General features: G+C 31.9%; 3 protein-coding genes across 5 annotated transcripts; 1 reads left to right on the top strand and 2 right to left on the bottom strand.

Annotated features, from left to right (window-relative positions):
- Positions 1-2346: 2346 nt before the first annotated feature.
- Positions 2347-3311, bottom strand: LOC129303884 (uncharacterized). Its single transcript, XM_054943448.1, has one exon. The coding sequence runs from the start codon at positions 3278-3280 to the stop codon at positions 2489-2491; it is 792 nt and encodes a 263-aa protein (XP_054799423.1). The 5' UTR covers positions 3281-3311; the 3' UTR covers positions 2347-2488.
- Positions 3312-6589: 3278 nt separating this feature from the next.
- LOC129301800 (uncharacterized) lies at positions 6590-9937 on the top strand. 2 transcript variants are annotated; one of them, XM_054940403.1, is made up of 4 exons: positions 6590-6839; positions 7043-7893; positions 8055-8151; positions 9499-9937. In XM_054940403.1, the coding sequence occupies exons 1-3, from the start codon at positions 6725-6727 to the stop codon at positions 8136-8138; spliced, it is 1050 nt and encodes a 349-aa protein (XP_054796378.1). In that variant the 5' UTR covers positions 6590-6724; the 3' UTR covers positions 8139-8151; positions 9499-9937. The 2 variants fall into 2 exon arrangements, with proteins under 2 accessions (XP_054796378.1, XP_054796379.1); XM_054940404.1 differs by having other exon boundaries at positions 9496-9937.
- Positions 9938-16036: 6099 nt separating this feature from the next.
- Positions 16037-17783, bottom strand: LOC129301872 (peroxisomal and mitochondrial division factor 2-like). 2 transcript variants are annotated; one of them, XM_054940487.1, is made up of 2 exons: positions 17632-17783; positions 16037-17326 (listed from the first exon to the last, which is right to left on the bottom strand). In XM_054940487.1, exon 2 carries the CDS (start codon positions 17316-17318, stop codon positions 16341-16343), a length of 978 nt encoding a protein of 325 aa, XP_054796462.1. In that variant the 5' UTR covers positions 17319-17326; positions 17632-17783; the 3' UTR covers positions 16037-16340. The 2 variants fall into 2 exon arrangements, with proteins under 2 accessions (XP_054796462.1, XP_054796461.1); XM_054940486.1 differs by having other exon boundaries at positions 17520-17727.

Here is a 17783-nt window from a genome sequence, read left to right as displayed (position 1 = left end):
TACAGATCACTCTCATATGAATCAAACGTGCAACTCAAATTAGGAATGGATTTTTCATTTTCCAAAAGATGACGATGGGCATTGAACACTTGTCAATTGTTAAAGAGTAACTTGCCGTTAACCCAGTGTCCAAGTTTAATTGTTTGAGGTAGTAATATTGGCGTACCAATTCATTCACTTCAGAGTCATTGTCACGCGCAAATTAACTAGTAAGAATGTTTGAGGTGGCGCCACGTTACAGTAAATTTTATGGGGAAAAAATATTGCATTGTGTGAGTCAAATTTTTAACCATTAAAAAGTAGGAGTATTGCATTGTGTGTGATAGATAATGCCTTATGCATGGTTTACAAAATGTAGAATATTAGGAATTATGGAAGAACTTGAATTGTGCTAGGCTAGAGATTTATATTTTGATTACATATTTTCTTAACAATTTTTTACTTTGAAAAATGACCAAAAACAACAACAAAAATACACTTGTTTAAACATATGTTTTCTGTTGTCTAAAAAATAAAAAAGTTAAGGTTATTCTAAAAAAATTAAAATAACCAAGACATCTTTTAAATGTTTTATTTTTCGTTCTGCAAAGCTAAAGAAAGCAGAAAAGACAGAAACTATCATGTTTTCATTAATAATAACTATATTAATAAAATAAATTATTCTTTTACCCTTTATTTCACCAATTTAGATACTGCTTAAAATAATGATTGATACAGATTTTTCTTATTTTTTATTTTCCAAACTTGTTTTAAGAAATCATTGTACAAAATTATTTTAAGAACATAAAAACCAACAACAGAATTAAACAAATCCTTAAACTTGTAGAGGTTCAATGCAAACTGTGTAGACATGATTAATCTCAACAATGCAACTGGAAGAGGAGAATGATAAAGAGATAAATGTTTTGCCTCTCTTTGTATGGTCTTTCTTGATCTATTTTTTCATCAGTGAATGGAAGTATTTCAGTTTGTTATTCAAAATAAAATATTAGCAGAAACCTGCACCTAATAATCGTAAAAAAAGAATAAAGAAGATGGAAATGCAATATAGGGTTGGCTCCAATAATTACAAGCCCAATATCCACAGTAGCCCATTTGAACAGGTTCGAAGATCATGGAGATCAAAATACCGCCAACGAATGTTGTACTCACTCTTTTCAATGACCAATTTGATCACGTACATATTTTAATGCGTCAGTGGGATTAGAAACAAATCTCTCTAAAATATCCTGAAGCAAACAGCAACAGAACCATGATCCGAAGCCAAAGCTATTTACTTTTTTTGTCTAGCAGATGAAACTAACTAAATTGGAAGAGACAGAACAAAGCTATTATCAAGGGTGATTCAGTTCAGGTTACTGGCATACACTCCATCTCACCTAAAAAGCTATTAAATGATTGCTCACATCTTAACCAACAGACTCAGCTCTTCAACAGCACGAATTAGCTGGTCTTTCAAAGTACGGACAAAGCTAGGACAACTTCAGACTTGGCTATAAGAGTCAAAGGTGGTCTGAGTTTCCCAGCTAATCACGCATGCTCAGTAGGTCTTGATTTCTTTCATTTTGGGCGTCTTCCCATCATGCAGCTGATGTGACTTGCTCTAAGTTCTCAGGTAATTTGGATGGGAGTGATTAAGCCAACATTCACCAACCAAAGCATAGGCAAAAAATTTTTAAATAATTTAGCAGCTCATAAAACAGCGCAGACCAATGTAGAATGTTCAATCTATCCAATCACATTTACCTTCTTGCCAAAAAAAAATTACATGTGATTTTAAACTCATTCAGTCCCCCATGATCATGAAAATATTAAATGGTATCATGAAGCTTTTCGCATATAATTCACGCAAGCCAGCCCTAAATACAGCAAGTATGGCAAGTAAGAGACTCTTCAAACAAACTACATTATAGAGAACGAAATATTCAAATATTCAAACACAAAGCAAAAAGACAACACAACCTTTGAATCCAGAGCATGGTTTGAATCCAAAAGCCCCCTTTTTTATATTATGTATAAGTAATTACACTAATTACTCTTGCGGTATCTTCTTCATTCAAGCAGTAAGATGATGCATCAAAGTGAACACAGATTGCACGAGGCCTTTATCAGTTAGAACAGCAAATGAGAATGTAATTAGAACAACTTTAATTGTTTATAATCAAACAACAACAAGCCTAATCCCGGTTGGCATTTGGCAACCAAGATTGCACGAGGCCTGTATCAGCAACTAAGTCCAAGAGGTTTCATTCAATCACTTCTATGAGCGCTCTTTTTTATTTTTCTCTACTTGTTTAGATAGCTCGAGACTATCTCTTCCACCCTTCTTAGAAGGGGCCCCAAGGATTTCAAACAATTTTCTACCATATTCTCTTCAATAGACGACACACTCACCTGTTCTCACATAAGCTCATTACTTATAATGAGTAATGAGAACTGAAACAAAATTTTAAATTTTGGGCATAGCTCATGTACATGGAATGTATAATTAATTGGAAGTAGAATTCTGATAAATAGGCAATGCAAGAGACTCTAACAGCTTCAAGTGAAGCGATCTTATATTCCCCCACTTACTGGGCACAACCTCGGCGATACCATTGATAGCAGCAACCACATTCTCAACAATCTCATCCCTCTCCATTGACACTTTGGCCACTCTCACCACACAACACGTACCTGTTCTCAAACACAACAATGTAGAAGAACACGCCTTCTCAATCTGCTCTTTCCAATTCTTATTCTTCAAATCCAATGCCACAGGAATCTTCTTCTTCCCCAGTAAGCTCGATAACTGCGGAATCACCCTCTTGTCCGCGAAAAACATATCGTATGAATCACATAGTTCTCGCTTCGCCACGGTCGAACGGTAATCGGACTTGAGCTTCGAGAGCTTCAGGACATTCGAAACGCGTATGTTCTCCGATTTGATCTTCTTCTGCGTCTCCTCCTTGTTGAGTCCTTTCTTGTGTCGGTCATCGATGATTAGACAGAGCTGGGAAAATTCGGAGAGAAGGGAATGCGGGAGAAGAATCTTATAAGTATCTGCGCGGTCCTTATGGGGGATTTTATGGAGAGAGAGAACGAGGTAGCAGAACTCGTCTTCCTGATTCAATGACTTGGACTTCTCGTCCTCGGATTTGGATTTTCTCCACCTCAGGAGAGATCTAACGGCTTGTTCCACCGTTTTGGGGCTGATCTTTCCGGAGGTTGTAGAAGGTGCTGGTGCTTGGTTCGCCACAGCCATGAGCCTCAAGGTCAAGGGTTTTTCTTCAGCAAGCATGAGCCTCGAGGGTTTAAACTTTGAAGCAGACGTTTTGGGCGTTTAGCCTTATAGGCGCTTCGAGAAGACGATAAAGTTGTCTAGTTAATATTTGGGCCTTTTGGGTCTACGTTTTTTTAACTTTTGGGCTAGAGTCTACAAGCCCAATGGAAAATCAATATATCAATAAAAATAATTTTGCTTTGCGCGAGTGAATGGACCATCCTCACTTGGAAAAAATGGTTAAGAGAGCTCAAGTTGATAACTTTTTTGGCCCTACAATTTTTTATCAAATTTTATGTATTATATGAAAAAATGCTTAATTATTACATTTAAATTTCATGTAAATAATTTTAAAAAGAGACAAAAAGTAAGAGGTGTATTATATTGTCATTGTGTACTCCCTCTGATTTTATTTATTAATCATTTCCAACCTATTTGAGCATAACTAAAAAAACTTTAAAATTTATTAATTTTATTTAAAAAGTTAATAAGTGTTTAACTTTAATCACATTAAATATGGATAATTTAATAAATTACTTTCTCTCACTAAGATTTAAGAGTGTAAAATGAAAATATGTGATAAGAATTTAATAATATGACTTATGAATAGAATTAAAAAAATATTTTCTCTTTTTCTTAAAAATAAAACAGCAATATTTTGAACAAGAAAATAATTTGGTTCAAGCTTGATTTCAATGTTCTAGTGACTATTTGATTTGAATATTTAAAAAAAATATCAAGAAAAAATAAACTTAACAGATTACTTCATGTACTTTCGTGTTCAGCGTAGCATTAGCAAGGATAGGTGGGAAAAACGTTATAGTGTTACATTGCTTGAAAAATCTTAGTTTTCTTAAGGTAAAAGTTAAAATTTGGTTAAAAAATAAAATAAAATAATTTTAAGAGAATGACAGTTAGGTCTTGATAAAAAAATTTATAAAATGAATTGTAAATATTAGTTCAAACATTTACAAATGAAAATTTATGCTACAATCTAAAAATTATATTTGATACTTAAATATTTATTTGTAATTAAAATTTTTGGATTTGTAATTATCTAAATTGATATTTTTAACTTATTTTAAAAAAAAATTTGCTAGAATTTAACTGTCATTAATTCAATATTTTAAAATTTAATAGTCATTCTCCTAATAATTTTTAAAAATTCAAGTACTCTAGACTCAGGCCACCTCAAACAAATCCAAAAGTTCAAGATGTTAGGACTAAATTTAGTTACACCAGCTTTTTATACATTTTGAAATTTTTAATTTGATTTAATTAAGCTAAGCTCAAATGGAGACCGATGTAAATAAAGAGGGATGAATCCATATTGAAAATAGGGGGAGCAATTGCTCCCATGATAAAAATAAATTTTACCTAAGTTTTAGTTAAAATCACACTTGCTCCCTTTAAAATTACAATTGCCTCCAGTAAAAAAATTTAAGTGCTCCATAACTCTTTAAAATTATCAAGCATACATATTAAAAACATTGTTTTATCTTATACTCCCTCCGAACCACAATATAAATTGCTTTCTAGAAACACATTTTGGTCTAAAATATAGGATATTTGGTAAATTTTATGTTTTTTTCTCCATTTATACTCTTTTTAAAAAAAATTATGTTAATGAGCAAAATAGACCTTAAACTCTTATTCGAAAAATACTCTGGACCTTGAACTCATAAAATGTAAAATAAACTTTAAACTTTTAAATTCATAACAAATTAAACCCTACTGTTATCTTTTTTTTTAATGATATTACTGTTCACCGTGGGCCCTAGTTTTTTAGTGCCACAAACTCTAAACTATTACGCAAGTAGTACCCTGAGCCCTAAACTTTGAAGTTTCAAGCAAATTATTCTCACTGTTTTATGTATAGAATATTAACTATTATGTAGATCAAATTAGTCTCAGCGTAGTTCGCTGCAGTAAATGTACTGTTGGCCATGGCAAACAGCTCATAATTTTGTGAAATGATGTTTTTTGCCTTTTTTTTGTAATATTTTCCAAACAATTAGTATCTCATGCATCAATATGCTCCATAACTCTGATTTAGTTTTATTTTAAATAATTTTTATTTATTTAATGGTGAAAACTTGGGATTCTAATGGAAAATAAGTTTAAATATCAGAGACTTTTAATTAACCAGTTACTTTGGGTTTAAAATTCATTGATGAAATCTTTGGCTTTTGCATTCATCGTTTGTAAAATCTTATGATACTTAAACTTCTTTTCAAATGGAATTTTAAGTTTTTATTATTAAATAAACAAATGTTATTCAAAATAAAACTAAATCAGAGTTATAGAGTATACAGAAATATGAGATACCATTCATTTGAAAAATATTGTAAAAAAAAGGGGCAACAATGTCATTACACAAAATTATGGGTCGTTCGCTACAGCTCATGATATATTCACCATGATGAGCCATGCTGAGGTTAATTTAATCTATATAATAGTCAATGTTATATACTTAAACGGTAGGGATAATTTGCTTGAAATTTTAAAATTTAAAGTCTAGGATGTTACTCGCATAATAATTTAAGGTCTATGATGTTAATTAACTGAGGCCCACAGTAAACAATAACAGCATTAAAAAAATAACAATAGGATTTAATTTATTACAAATTTAAAAGTTTAAAATTTATTTTATATATTTTAAGAGTTTAGAGTCCATGACGCTTTTTGAGCAAGAATTCAGGGTGTATTTTGCTCATTAACCTAAAAAAATTCATTGTCATTAATGCTCCATATTTAAAAACTATGCACATGTTACTGAAAAAAAAATAAAGGTGTAAATGAAAAAATGTGTAAATTTTTATAAAAGAAGGTTTCAAATAACATTTTTATAAATTGTGAATTAATTAACGATAATAAATATTATAGTCAGAAGGACATATATATTATAAAAATAAATTTATGATGCAAATAACATCAATATATATATATATTTTTAAACTCATCATATAATTTATTTATATATTATTTTAATTAATATTTAGAATTATATTTTTTTAAAAAAATTAATATGTATATTTAATATAAATTTTGGCCCCTCTAATAAATTTTTAAGGGTCGGCTGTAAATAAACCTGTCTCCATTACCGGATCTGGTCTTAAGGTGTAAATGATTTTATTAGGGGTGGGAAACGGATCCAGTAAAGTCATATTCACGTTCCCTGTCTGCCACTGCATTTGTTTCCGTTCTTTCATTGGAGTTCCAAAGCCAGCAAGCCACGTTGCTGCTGAAACGCTTTTAAAGTTCCCTCCTCTCCAATTTCAATTTCAAATCACTTCCCCAATATATATATATATGTCCACAAAATCTAACGCACAAATCAAAACCCACCCGAAAAAAGCCAGCGAATGATATCGCTTTCGATTCCAGAGGCATCTCTCTGGCGATATCCATTCATCTACCATTCTACTCTCTCTCCATTCTGATATCACCAACCAGTCAGCCATGCCTCCACGTTCTTCTTCTTCCAGGAAGAAATCAAACAGACAGCTCAGAAAAGCTAACAAGCACTTCACTTCACAACCCAACCACCATTCTTCGTCTGCTCTTCAATCCCAAGGTGATTCATTCCTCTCTCTCTCTCTCTCTCTCTCTCTCTCTCTCATTCATTAATTCTTCATCTATCATATGTCTCCCAATGTCCCATTCCTCTTTATCATGGTACCTTCGTTGTTACGTCTTTGATTGTTATGTTTGATCATCTTATGTTCTAAAAAAATTAATTTCTTACGCCCTTGTTTCCCTTTAAATGCGCTGGGTTAGGCGAGGTTGATCTGGGAATCCTCAGGGACCGAAATGGGCGAAATAGGAATTATGCTCTGAGACCCAACAGTAATAAGTGTCAGTTTTCGGTAGTTGAAGAGAAGAAGAACAAGGGGTTTTCTGTCACTGCAGGTCATAACGAAATGGAAGGATCGGTGGAAGAGACCCAAAAAGTAGAAGAATCTCACAGTGAAGATAAGCAGGTGGTTGGTGTTGATGAAGAAAACGTCAAAACAATTGTTGAATCTGCTGTTGCTGAAACCCAACAAGGTGAAGAAGAAGAAAAAGAAGTTTCAAACAGTGTGAAACAGAGCCAGGAGGAGGAGAGTAGTTCACTTGTTGAACCAGAGAAGACCAAAGATGCTTCTGATCTTATTGTTGAAGATATAAAAGTACTAGAAGCAGAATTGAAGCACAAGGCGAGTCAGGAGAAAGAAGCAGCTTTTCAAGAGACTCAGCTTCCTTCAGAGCCAGCTTTAGAGGCTGAAGCCTCAAGAGAAACTGAAGAAGCAGTTGAAGCAAAAACTGAAGCTGATGATGCAAATAAATCGGCTTCTTTCGAGGAGAAAAAGGAATCATCCTCGGTCGAAACAAACGAGGCAGCGTCGAAGATCAGTGACTCTTCTGTGCCTGAAACTGAAACTGATGTGAAACCAGAAGAAACTGGAGAAACAAAGTTACCAGCTGAAGAACAGAAAGTAGAGGAATCAACAGTTGTCAAAGAATCATCAAAAGAAGAAGAAGAAGAAGAAGCTAAAGAATCTTTGCCACCTTCAGATGTAGCTACTGCTGAAACCACTAGTGCCACAACGCAGGAAAAGACTGAAATGCCTACAAGCGCTGAATCTCAGGTATTGCATATACAAGACACGTTGAGATACTTCAAATTATACTCGATTGCTTCACATTTTGTCTGATGTGCTGTTGTATCTGTGACAGTGTTATGCTTTTCCGATAATTTAATGTTCCCCTTCATTAATTCTATGATGTTCCAATGATCTTTACTGTGTAGCAAATCACTGAAACTCAGGCTCCACAAGAACACGCGTCTTGGTGGAGAAGCTGCTGTGGAATTTTTGACATTCTAAGCCGGTGATAGATCAGATAAGGTGAGGGCAATATTTTGCGACTTGTTACTGAACTAGGATTGGAATTATGAATTTAAAGATTTAAAACTATTTTTAGCTCAACCATCAATTTTGTATCATTGACTTTGTGAATTGTTAAGATTTGTGAGATTCAAATGGTGAATTGTAAGAATTTGACTGCTATACTTCTGGATAATTGATCAATTGTACATTTTGACTTTAACTAGATCTGAAGATCTACATCTGCCACAATGATAAGCACATTGATTTTTGCCTGAAATATGATATATAACTACATTGATTCAACTTGGAACTTCCAATTCCTCCTTTCTCAAGCTCACTAGAAATGTGATATTTTTTGAGATCTATCCAGTTAGTCTTGAGCGATGACTTTAAGGATAAATAGCGAGATTTTAGATCATCAGATTTATTACATCTGTGGCAAGCGGAGAGATGAGGATTTGCTTTTTGCTGCAATATATCAACGCAAAATGCTAACAGGGCTTTCTGAGTCAGGGAAGAATCCAGAAATGAATACGCAGGAGGGCAAGCATAAACACTATTTAAAATATGGGGGGCTAAGACTAATTTGTACATATTTTATAAGCCAAATAAAAAATACCCAAAATTTTTTAAAAGACCAATCAAATTGTGGGCCCCCCTGCATACGTCCCTGTTCTGAGTTAATGCTATATTTACTTCTCTTGTTGTCAGTTGTTGAAATAGCAGGTACTACTTATGTGGGTTTATATGCGTCCAAATGACACCAACAGGCATTGGTTGGTCTTGATAGAGGAGACTATATGGCCATTTAAATACAAAGTCTTAGGCTTGAGTTTGTTTAAATGTAGAAAACACCTTTGAAAATGATTCCTCCACTCGGGTTTGATAATGCCTAAATATGACCCAATTAAATAGTCATATAAAAAAGAGAGAGATTTATCATTTTGTTTATCTCTCTCTACTTTATCCTATGAAGTATTTCGGAGAATTCACATTCATCTAATAAAGGAAAGATTTAAATGCTTTAGGAAACATATAACTTTTGGAACTTAAGTTTGTTCTTAATTGTTAATTCAATCTCTAAACTTTGATTTGAAGTAACTCAATCTCTATACTTTTTTGATTCAAAACAACTTAGTTTTTGTACTTCCTTGACTTAAAATAATTCAATGCTTATAATTTTTTAACTCAGTAAATTATAATGACTGAATTATATTGTATTGAGTCAAAATTTAAGAATTAAATCAACAATTGAGAGAAAGTTTAGGGATTAAAAATAAGATTGTCCCAATACTTTAAATTGGAAGTGTTTCCATTCATGAATAATTTATTAACTTGAGTTTTCATGTTTAACATGCATAGCAGTGAGCAGATCATCTTCAAAAGAAGACACTGAGCATGATCCGTTGGATGTAATGTCAGACTTTTCAGGGGCAAAGCTTCTTTGCTCATGGATGGATGATTTCAGAGTCAGATTGAGAGGCATATTTTTCCAGGTGTGAGAGTGAGTGTGTTTTACTTTGAGAAGGGAATTATATTCATTTCATTTGAGTCGTAGTGTGAATGTGTTGAACTGAGAATTTCTTTACATAAATATTTCTCTGCTGCTGCATTTTTATGTTATGTATCATTCTTTAATGTTTGTGTTGCAACTTGCAATGGATTGAATTTGATCGTGACTTTTTCTTCCTGACTTTATGTAATTTTTATGTTATGTATCATTCTTTAATGTTTGTGTTGCAACTTGCAATGGATTGAATTTGATCGTGACTTTTTCTTCCTGACTTTATGTAATTTGGCTGTCTCTTTTTCTTTTTTGGTATTTTAATTTCATCTTATTCTCTTATCTTTTCTTGCAGTTTCTTTTTTCCTCCTCTTGCTAGTAGGTTCAATTTAAATTCTGATGATAATCGCGATAATTAATTATCCATATAATTTACTGATAAAGAGTTCAATATAGTCTCAATCGTTACTGAGATTACTTGTGATCCCTAATTATAAAACAAAGTTTTAAAATCCTATTTGATCCTAAATACTGGGTAATGATGTATAGTAGTTAACTTTTTTTTTAATTCTTATAATTTTTTAATTCTGTATAACTCAATGTATGTAATTTTTTAACTCAATAAATTATAAAGATTGAGTTATATTAAATCAAAATTCAATAATTAAATTGATAATTGAAAGAATCTTTAAAAACTAAAAATTATATTATCCCTACATTTTAAAAAAAATTGCAAGTTTGTAGCTCCAAAATGGGGAATACCTTGGAATTTTTTTCTCATTTTAAATTATTTTATTAAAAAGGAAAACAAAAAATCTAGGAAAAATGATAATAAAACCTCTCAAGTTATATAAATAATAAACTGATCTCTTGAAATGCTATAATTTTACTTAAGCTCCTAGAGACTCCTATGTCAATAAATTTTAAAGTGAAAAATTATATTACTTTTATTAAAAATAATAAACTCCAACCACAACTTTTTGTTTAAAGAATGACAATTTTATTTTGTGAATCGCAAGAATTTAACAAAAAATTACAACTCGTCATCTATAGTTTTTATTATTAAAAAATAAGTTCTTAAAAGGATTAATATATAATTTGGACCCTAAACTATAACTCCAAGGGTGATTTAAACTCTAAATTTTAAAAAGGTGCATTTTAAACCCTAAACAATTAAAGTTGGGATAATTTTGCCTTTATCATTAACTTTCAACAAACGTTCGTCAAATTTATTTAGAAAAAATTGCACTTTAGGCCTCAATTTGATGAATGTTTGTTGAAATTTAACAGTATGAGTGAAATTACCCCAACTTTAATTGTTTAAGGTTTAGAATATACCTTTTTACAATTTGAGTTCAAATCGCCCCTGGACTTATAATTTAGTGTTCAAATTATATATTAACCCATGGTAATATTACAAATTTTTCAGGATGTGAGAAGAATGAATAGAAAAAGGTAAATAATGATGATGAAACTATATAAAAAAGCTGTAAATTGTAATAATGAGTAAAGCAATTTTTGGTGGAGACTATGGTGAGTATGAATGAGACAGTCTTGAGTTAACTATTTTTATTTTTGCTGGGTGGGCTTTTGATAAGCTATCAATGACAGCAATAGGAGTATAACATAATCTTTTATTATAAATGTACTTTCATTTTTTTTTCTTGTTTGTTTTTTAGTATAATGAAATTTCATAATAGTATCGGTAAAAAAATATATTATTGTTCTTTGTTAAAGAAAAATTTTAAAATAAATTTCTCTTCATATACTTTTTTCTCTGTCTCTTTGTTTATTATAAAAGCATTTGGTTATATTTTATAAATTTTCACTTTTATTGATCAATTCAAACTAAGAATCTTACATACTCCTTCAAAATCTTTTTAAAAATTGATATAATATGTAAAATATACTTTTTTTGTTACTATTGAATTATTAATGATTAGAGTATATTTTTTAAAATAGAAAAAGGTTGATATGCAATTTAAACCCTAAATTATAAGTCTAAAGGCGATTTGAACCTTAAATTTTAAAAAATATGCATTATAAACCTTGAACAATTAAAGTTGAAGTAATTTTGCCCTTGTAATTAACTTTCAACAAGCGTCTATCAAGTGGAGGCTTAAAGTGTAATTTTTTTTTAAATGAATGTATCGAACGTTTGTTGAAAGTTAACGGTGGGGTGAAATTGTCCCAACTTTAATTATTTAGAATTTAGAATACACTTTTTTAAAATTTAGAGTTCAAATAGCCCATGGACCTATAGTTCAAGGTTCAAATTACATATTAATCCTTTTTAAAATAATAAGTTTTAATCACAAATTTTATTTAAAAAATAACAACTTTTATTTAAAGAATCATGAACAAAAATTCACAACTTATCAATAAAGGTAAAATGAACTTTTTAATTTAAAATTTATTGATATAAAAATTCTTAAGGACTAAAATGAAATTATAATATTTTAATAGATGAAATTATCATTTATATAATTTAAAAGATTTTATTATTATTTTTTCAAAAATCTACCGTAAACAAAATCGTATGATAATTAAAACATTATTTTCTGTCTATTTAATTGCTGAAAGGAACATGTTTTAAAGGAAAAGCAGCAAATCCTGGTCAAAACATGAAAGGAAAAGCTTCAATCAATTGCTTTCTTCCTAAAACCAATAAAACAAAAAGGCAAATTTCAATTATTGGCTTTACAAGGGGGCCAAAAAGCATACGCTTATTTTGTTGCCATTAAGAGCAACATTATTTCCCAAATGCTTAGACCAAACGACTCATCTAATTCAAGCATATTCTCCCCCTAAAACTTGGCCTTGCAAGCTGACGCTCTTTATTTGCTTTTCTTCTACAACTGACTTGTTATATTTCATAGCATACTTTATCATCTATATTATCAGTAATTATTCACTCCATTTCAATATATATATATACACTCTTTTTGTAAAAAATATAAAACATTTTAACTTTTTTAAAGCATAATCATTACCTTTTTTAAAAAAAAATCCCTATTGAATAGATTACTTTACATTTTTTTAAGGTGAAACACCCTATTAAATAAAGATAAATATGAAAAAATAGAGTTAATTTAAAAATAAATAACTACTTTATTATAAGGTAAAATTAAATTAAAAATGTCTTATATTTTTTAATAAAGGAACTATATTTATTTTGAAAAAATTTTATGTTTCATTTTATATGTCTCAGAATTGGCTGATTGGCCTTATAATGTTATGTTAAGTTCAATTTATTTCCCTTTTGTTCTTTTCTGCTTTCTGTTTTTTTTCTTTCCATGTTTTGGACTTTGTTATTATTTGGCTGCTGTTTCATTTAATCTATGCAAGTTTGGACGGGACGAAAAGAAAAAAATAGGAAGAAAAGAAAACTAAACTTGAAAACTTTCAACCAGAGTAAAAAAAAAAAATCATGTTCTTCTATTTTTTTCTTCTTCCTATTTTCTTCTCAATATTTCCTCCATTCAAATTAAGCCTTATATATATATATATATATATATATAAAGATAGTATAAAATCATTTGAGATGCTTTAAATATGTATAAAAAAATTATAAAATGCACCAATGAAGAGAGTGGAACAACAATTTTGAACCTATAAAGAGAGGTAAAGGAAGACCAAAAAGGACAACAACAACAACAAACCTTATCTCAATAGGTGGGTCGGCTAGATAAATTTAAAGTAAAAAATAAAAGCCGGGCTTGGAGGGTTAAGCTTGGAGATCTTATTTAAATAAAAATTCGAGCTTGAAAAATTGAGTTTTTTTTTTTGAAAAAACATATATTTTGGTCCCTGCACTTTGCTCCTTTTTTGCTATAAGTCTTTGCATTTTTTTTTTTTGTGTCTTGGGTCCTTACACTTTCAATTTTCACATTTAACATTTATCCAAAGTCTCTATACTTTGTTCATTTTGTTCATTTAGGAACCTAAAACACAAAAAAATGAAAGTGTACATATCCAAAACTCTGAAAAAAGAAGTACAGAAATCTATAATAAAACACAAGCAAATTGTAAGGGCCAAAAAATATGTTTTTTCTTTTTAAAAAAAAATCAAGCTTCAAAACTCAACCCTGATTGGCCCTAAAAAAAAAAAAAAAGCTAAAGCCCAAGCAACCATGTTCCCTAAAAAATTGACGCTAGTTGAGGTTTTGTGTTGTTAAAATGATTGATATTGATTCTTTTATCATTTATTTTAACACGATATTGACAACTATTTTATTAACTTTTTAGAACATGATTACTTTATAAAATCTATTTCTTAATTTGGATTAATGTTATACTTTATGATACACTAGTTTTTGTATTTATCAAATTTAATAAGGTTAATCTAGATTCAAAATTTTTATTTTCATTTGAAAATATTGATCAAAATTCTATATATTGATTTATATTTACTTATTTTATTGAATATCTGAAAAATAAAATGAGCTTACTGACTCGACTTTGAACTCTTTAAATAAACGTCGAGCTTCAAAAGCTCTTTAAATAAAGATTAAGCTTCAAAAGCCTTTCAAATAAGGATCAAACTTCAAAAGACGACCATTTTTCAAGAAATCAAGCTCAAGAACCTAGACTCATCAAGGTTAGGCCCACTCATTTCCCATCTCTACATGAATTACATGATGTTATTGTGCTTTATCATTAACCAAACTAACAACTTCTATAAATGTTATCTTTGATCTTCCTCTAACCCTTTATCGATTTTCAAATTATCCATTTCACTTTTCTTGCCAATGCTTCTTGTGATCTTCTCCATACACATCCAAAACATCTCAAATGACTTTATATGATTTTTCTCTCAATAAATGCTACACTTACTTTTTTTCACATATCTTCATTTCAAATTTTATCTTTACACATATGCGCGCACATGCAAAAATAACACTCAAAAAAATTGTTAAACGAAACTTTTTAATTAATAATATTATCAAAAGTTTGACCCATAACAGAGCACATCATACAATTCATATAACCAATTCTCCCTAATGTGATAAACTTATTTTCGTCGTAGATTTTATTGGCAAATTAGACTAATACAAAACGAAAGGGAGTTGAACTGCAATTGTTGAAAAATTGGAGGACGTGTGATAATTTTAACGGCAAAGAAAGTAAACTTATCTCAAATGAGTATTACATTACTGTTCAATTGCATTTGGACGTGAACTACAAAGGCCACAAGCAACTAATTGGTAAGAGAACAGATCCTAAAAGGGTTCCACTAAACACATAATTATTTGATATCCAATATAACCAATTATTTTAAATTCAAGCATTGTCTAGTCCAAATATGTAACCCTCCTGATCTAATTATTTTCCATCCAGAAGCTTTAAAAATCAAAGAATAGCCAGCCATTTCCACTTAACAAAAGCATCTTTGCTGCGCCACATTTTAAATCATAAAGGGTAAAATAATTTTGAATACAGACAAGAGGATCAAATTATAAACTATCCTCGAAAATTGACTCAAATAAACCAGTCACACTCCATTCATCCTAATAACACCCAGCATGTTTTAGCTGATGTATTGAATTCTAAATATGGAAGCTGGACTTCAGATTAACAACAAATAAATTTGAGGGCCTATAAAAGCCAACTCCTCTATTTGGAAAATCCGTATCCTTTCCTCTCTCTTTTTCTCTTGATAAGAAAAGGATTTCTACAGACAAGTTCCTATCGTTATCCACTGCCTTTAGACAGTAAGGTCAAGGTTGATCAAAGATGACAATGTTACTATTAAGACTTAAAACTACGAGAAATCCTAGCCAAGACAGAAACAAAAGGAAACCCTATTATCAATGCCAATAAATGTGGCGGACAATCAGTTCTGAAATAAGCCTAGCAAATGAAGCAAACACCCATAATCAACAAAACTAAACCTACTCAACTTTTACTCTCAAAACCCAACGGCAAGAAAATGAAGGTCTAAGCAAATAGGAGACAGCTAAAACTCAAAGCTTTTCTCAATCCAAATGGCAAAAACTCACAATGACTCGAATAAGAATTAAAAACTGACTTTACAACTGAGAATCCAAAGAATAAAGAACCTAAAATACAATCTAAGACAGTAAAAACCAGAACTGATCAGCAGAAAAGAAAAAAATAACCGTAATCATCATCCAGCCATCAAATTCAAATGTGATTAATAGCATCGTTCTACATGTAACCTACAAACAGCATGAGCGCTCCACATTTCATAATGAGAAGAAATATAACTTCATAGTTGAAGTAATTGACCGAGGTTGATGATGATATGATTGTTGACAACTTTCAGCTAAGCTCAACGTCAGACAAGAGACAAGGTCAAAGAGTCTAGGTTTGCTGGCTGCCATCATTATTGAAGTTTGAAGCTAGTAAATAGCATATTAAACAGAAACAAACGCATCATCCCAACTTGGAAACTAATGTAATTTATTAAACACACACTTATAACATCATCTTTATTAGTTCAAACCGCTTAAGATAGAATCAGGTGCAGCAACTAAGAACCCAACAAAAAGTATGCGAGGTTGCCAACTTTAATATAAATCAGAAAGCTCATAGGCTAAAAAAACAAAGCCAGAAAAGCATTACCCTATCAAAACTGAAGTATATTCGCGACAATGAAATAGGTGAATCCTAACCTCCATTCTTCATCTTCCCATTCATATGCCTCTTTAGACATTAACCGCTATGTGACCGCAAAAAATCACCTACGTTTCCCATAAAAGACATAGACGACAACAGCTGCGGCAGCAATAGCTCCCGTAGAACCCGCTGCCACTAATGGCCACTGCAGTTTCAATCCCTTCAACCCCTTCTCTTCAACTTCTAGGCCATTTACACGCCCATTGACCGCCCCAAATGCCTTCTCCCTCAGTGTACCGATTACATCCTCGGCTTCACTCGCCTCTTGCTGTAACTGGAGAATATTTAATTCCATTCTTTTTGCTTTGTCCTCGGATTCCCTCAATGCTTCCTCCAAATTCTTTTTCTCTTCAACCCAATTCTCCATTTCAGATCCATTGCCAACTACTACCTTCTCCAACTCAGCAGTCTTTGCTTTCAAATCTTGAACTTCCCTCTCTTTTTCACTGATTTTTTCTCTCAACTCCTCTTCAATCCTAATTCTTTTGTTCCTTTCCTCAACTTCCTTCTTTTCCAGAACCCCGAGTTTCTTCTCCAAGTCCCTCACTTTCACCTCACTTTCCGCCTTTGTTTTCTTCAAACCCTCAACTTCTCTTTCGAGATTTCCAACCCTTGATTCTTTGTCTGCCAAAGCCCTCCTCAATTCATCTGCCTCTGCTCTAGCTTCTTCAGCAGCGCTCATCTCAGCAATAGAATCATGCTGAAGCCTAGTCACCTCAGTCTCCAGGTCAAATGCTCTTTTCGCAATAGATTCTGCCACCCTCCTAGACTCCTGGAACTCTTCGACCTCTTTCTCCATTTCTTCCACCTTCTTCAACAACTCAGCTTTACCGTTTCTCAGGTCCTCAATCTCCAGAGTCAATTTCTGGGTTAGCTCCTTCCTCCCAGCATATTCATTCACCAAATCATCTTTCTCACGCTCCAATGCCTCGATTTTCTTCTTCAATTCCGCAGCACGAGCATCCCTCCCGCTTTGATCGGCATCAAAGAAACCATCCCCAGACTGATCGACGCCATTGGCAACCATGTCATCCGCCATAGCTAATCCTAAAAGAAAAGAAGTAACGATCAAACTTAAAAACTACCACGTTATGTTTCCCGGAAAATTATCAATAAAAACAATCGAATTCCTCGATCAGCGAAGCTGAATTAACCAAGAGTTAAAAACCTGCAAGTTAAAAGAAAAAAAGCACAATAAACAATAGTTGAAGATAGAGCAAAACAAAGCCCTGAAAATTACACGGCACAGTCCGAAGTAGACGGAAAGAATGAAGCAGCGACGAGTTCAGGGACTTGGGAGAAAAATCAAGAAGAAGGAACTTGTTCCAGGAAAGCGACGAAGAAAGTAGCACCTTTCTTTTTGGAGAGCGCAGGATTCGCACGACTAGGGTTTGTGGTATTTGGCTTAAAAAGATCTCGACTTTTTCATTTTCACGCTGCTCGAATGGAAAAAAGATGGAATCGGAACATACAACGGTTCAGATTTGAAGCTTTATTGCAGACT

The sequence above is a fragment of the Prosopis cineraria genome, unplaced genomic scaffold (assembly GCF_029017545.1).
Source record: "Prosopis cineraria cultivar Desert tree isolate PC_DT_omini unplaced genomic scaffold, ASM2901754v1 PC2, whole genome shotgun sequence".
Lineage (NCBI taxonomy): Eukaryota > Viridiplantae > Streptophyta > Magnoliopsida > Fabales > Fabaceae > Prosopis > Prosopis cineraria.
The sequence above is the reverse complement of the archived record's forward strand: the minus strand, read 5'-3'. Positions and strand labels throughout refer to the sequence as shown.

Excerpts from the sequence above, each read along its gene's own strand:
- LOC129303884 (XM_054943448.1), bottom strand. The coding sequence starts at position 3,280 with ATGCTTGCTGAAGAAAAACCCTTGACCTTGAGGCTCATGGCTGTGGCG.
- LOC129301800 (XM_054940403.1), top strand. The coding sequence starts at position 6,725 with ATGCCTCCACGTTCTTCTTCTTCCAGGAAGAAATCAAACAGACAGCTC. Across the intron at positions 6,840-7,042 it reads GTCTGCTCTTCAATCCCAAG|GCGAGGTTGATCTGGGAATC; the intron begins GTGATTCATTCC and ends GCGCTGGGTTAG. Across the intron at positions 7,894-8,054 it reads CTACAAGCGCTGAATCTCAG|CAAATCACTGAAACTCAGGC; the intron begins GTATTGCATATA and ends TTTACTGTGTAG.
- LOC129301872 (XM_054940487.1), bottom strand. The coding sequence starts at position 17,318 with ATGGCGGATGACATGGTTGCCAATGGCGTCGATCAGTCTGGGGATGGT.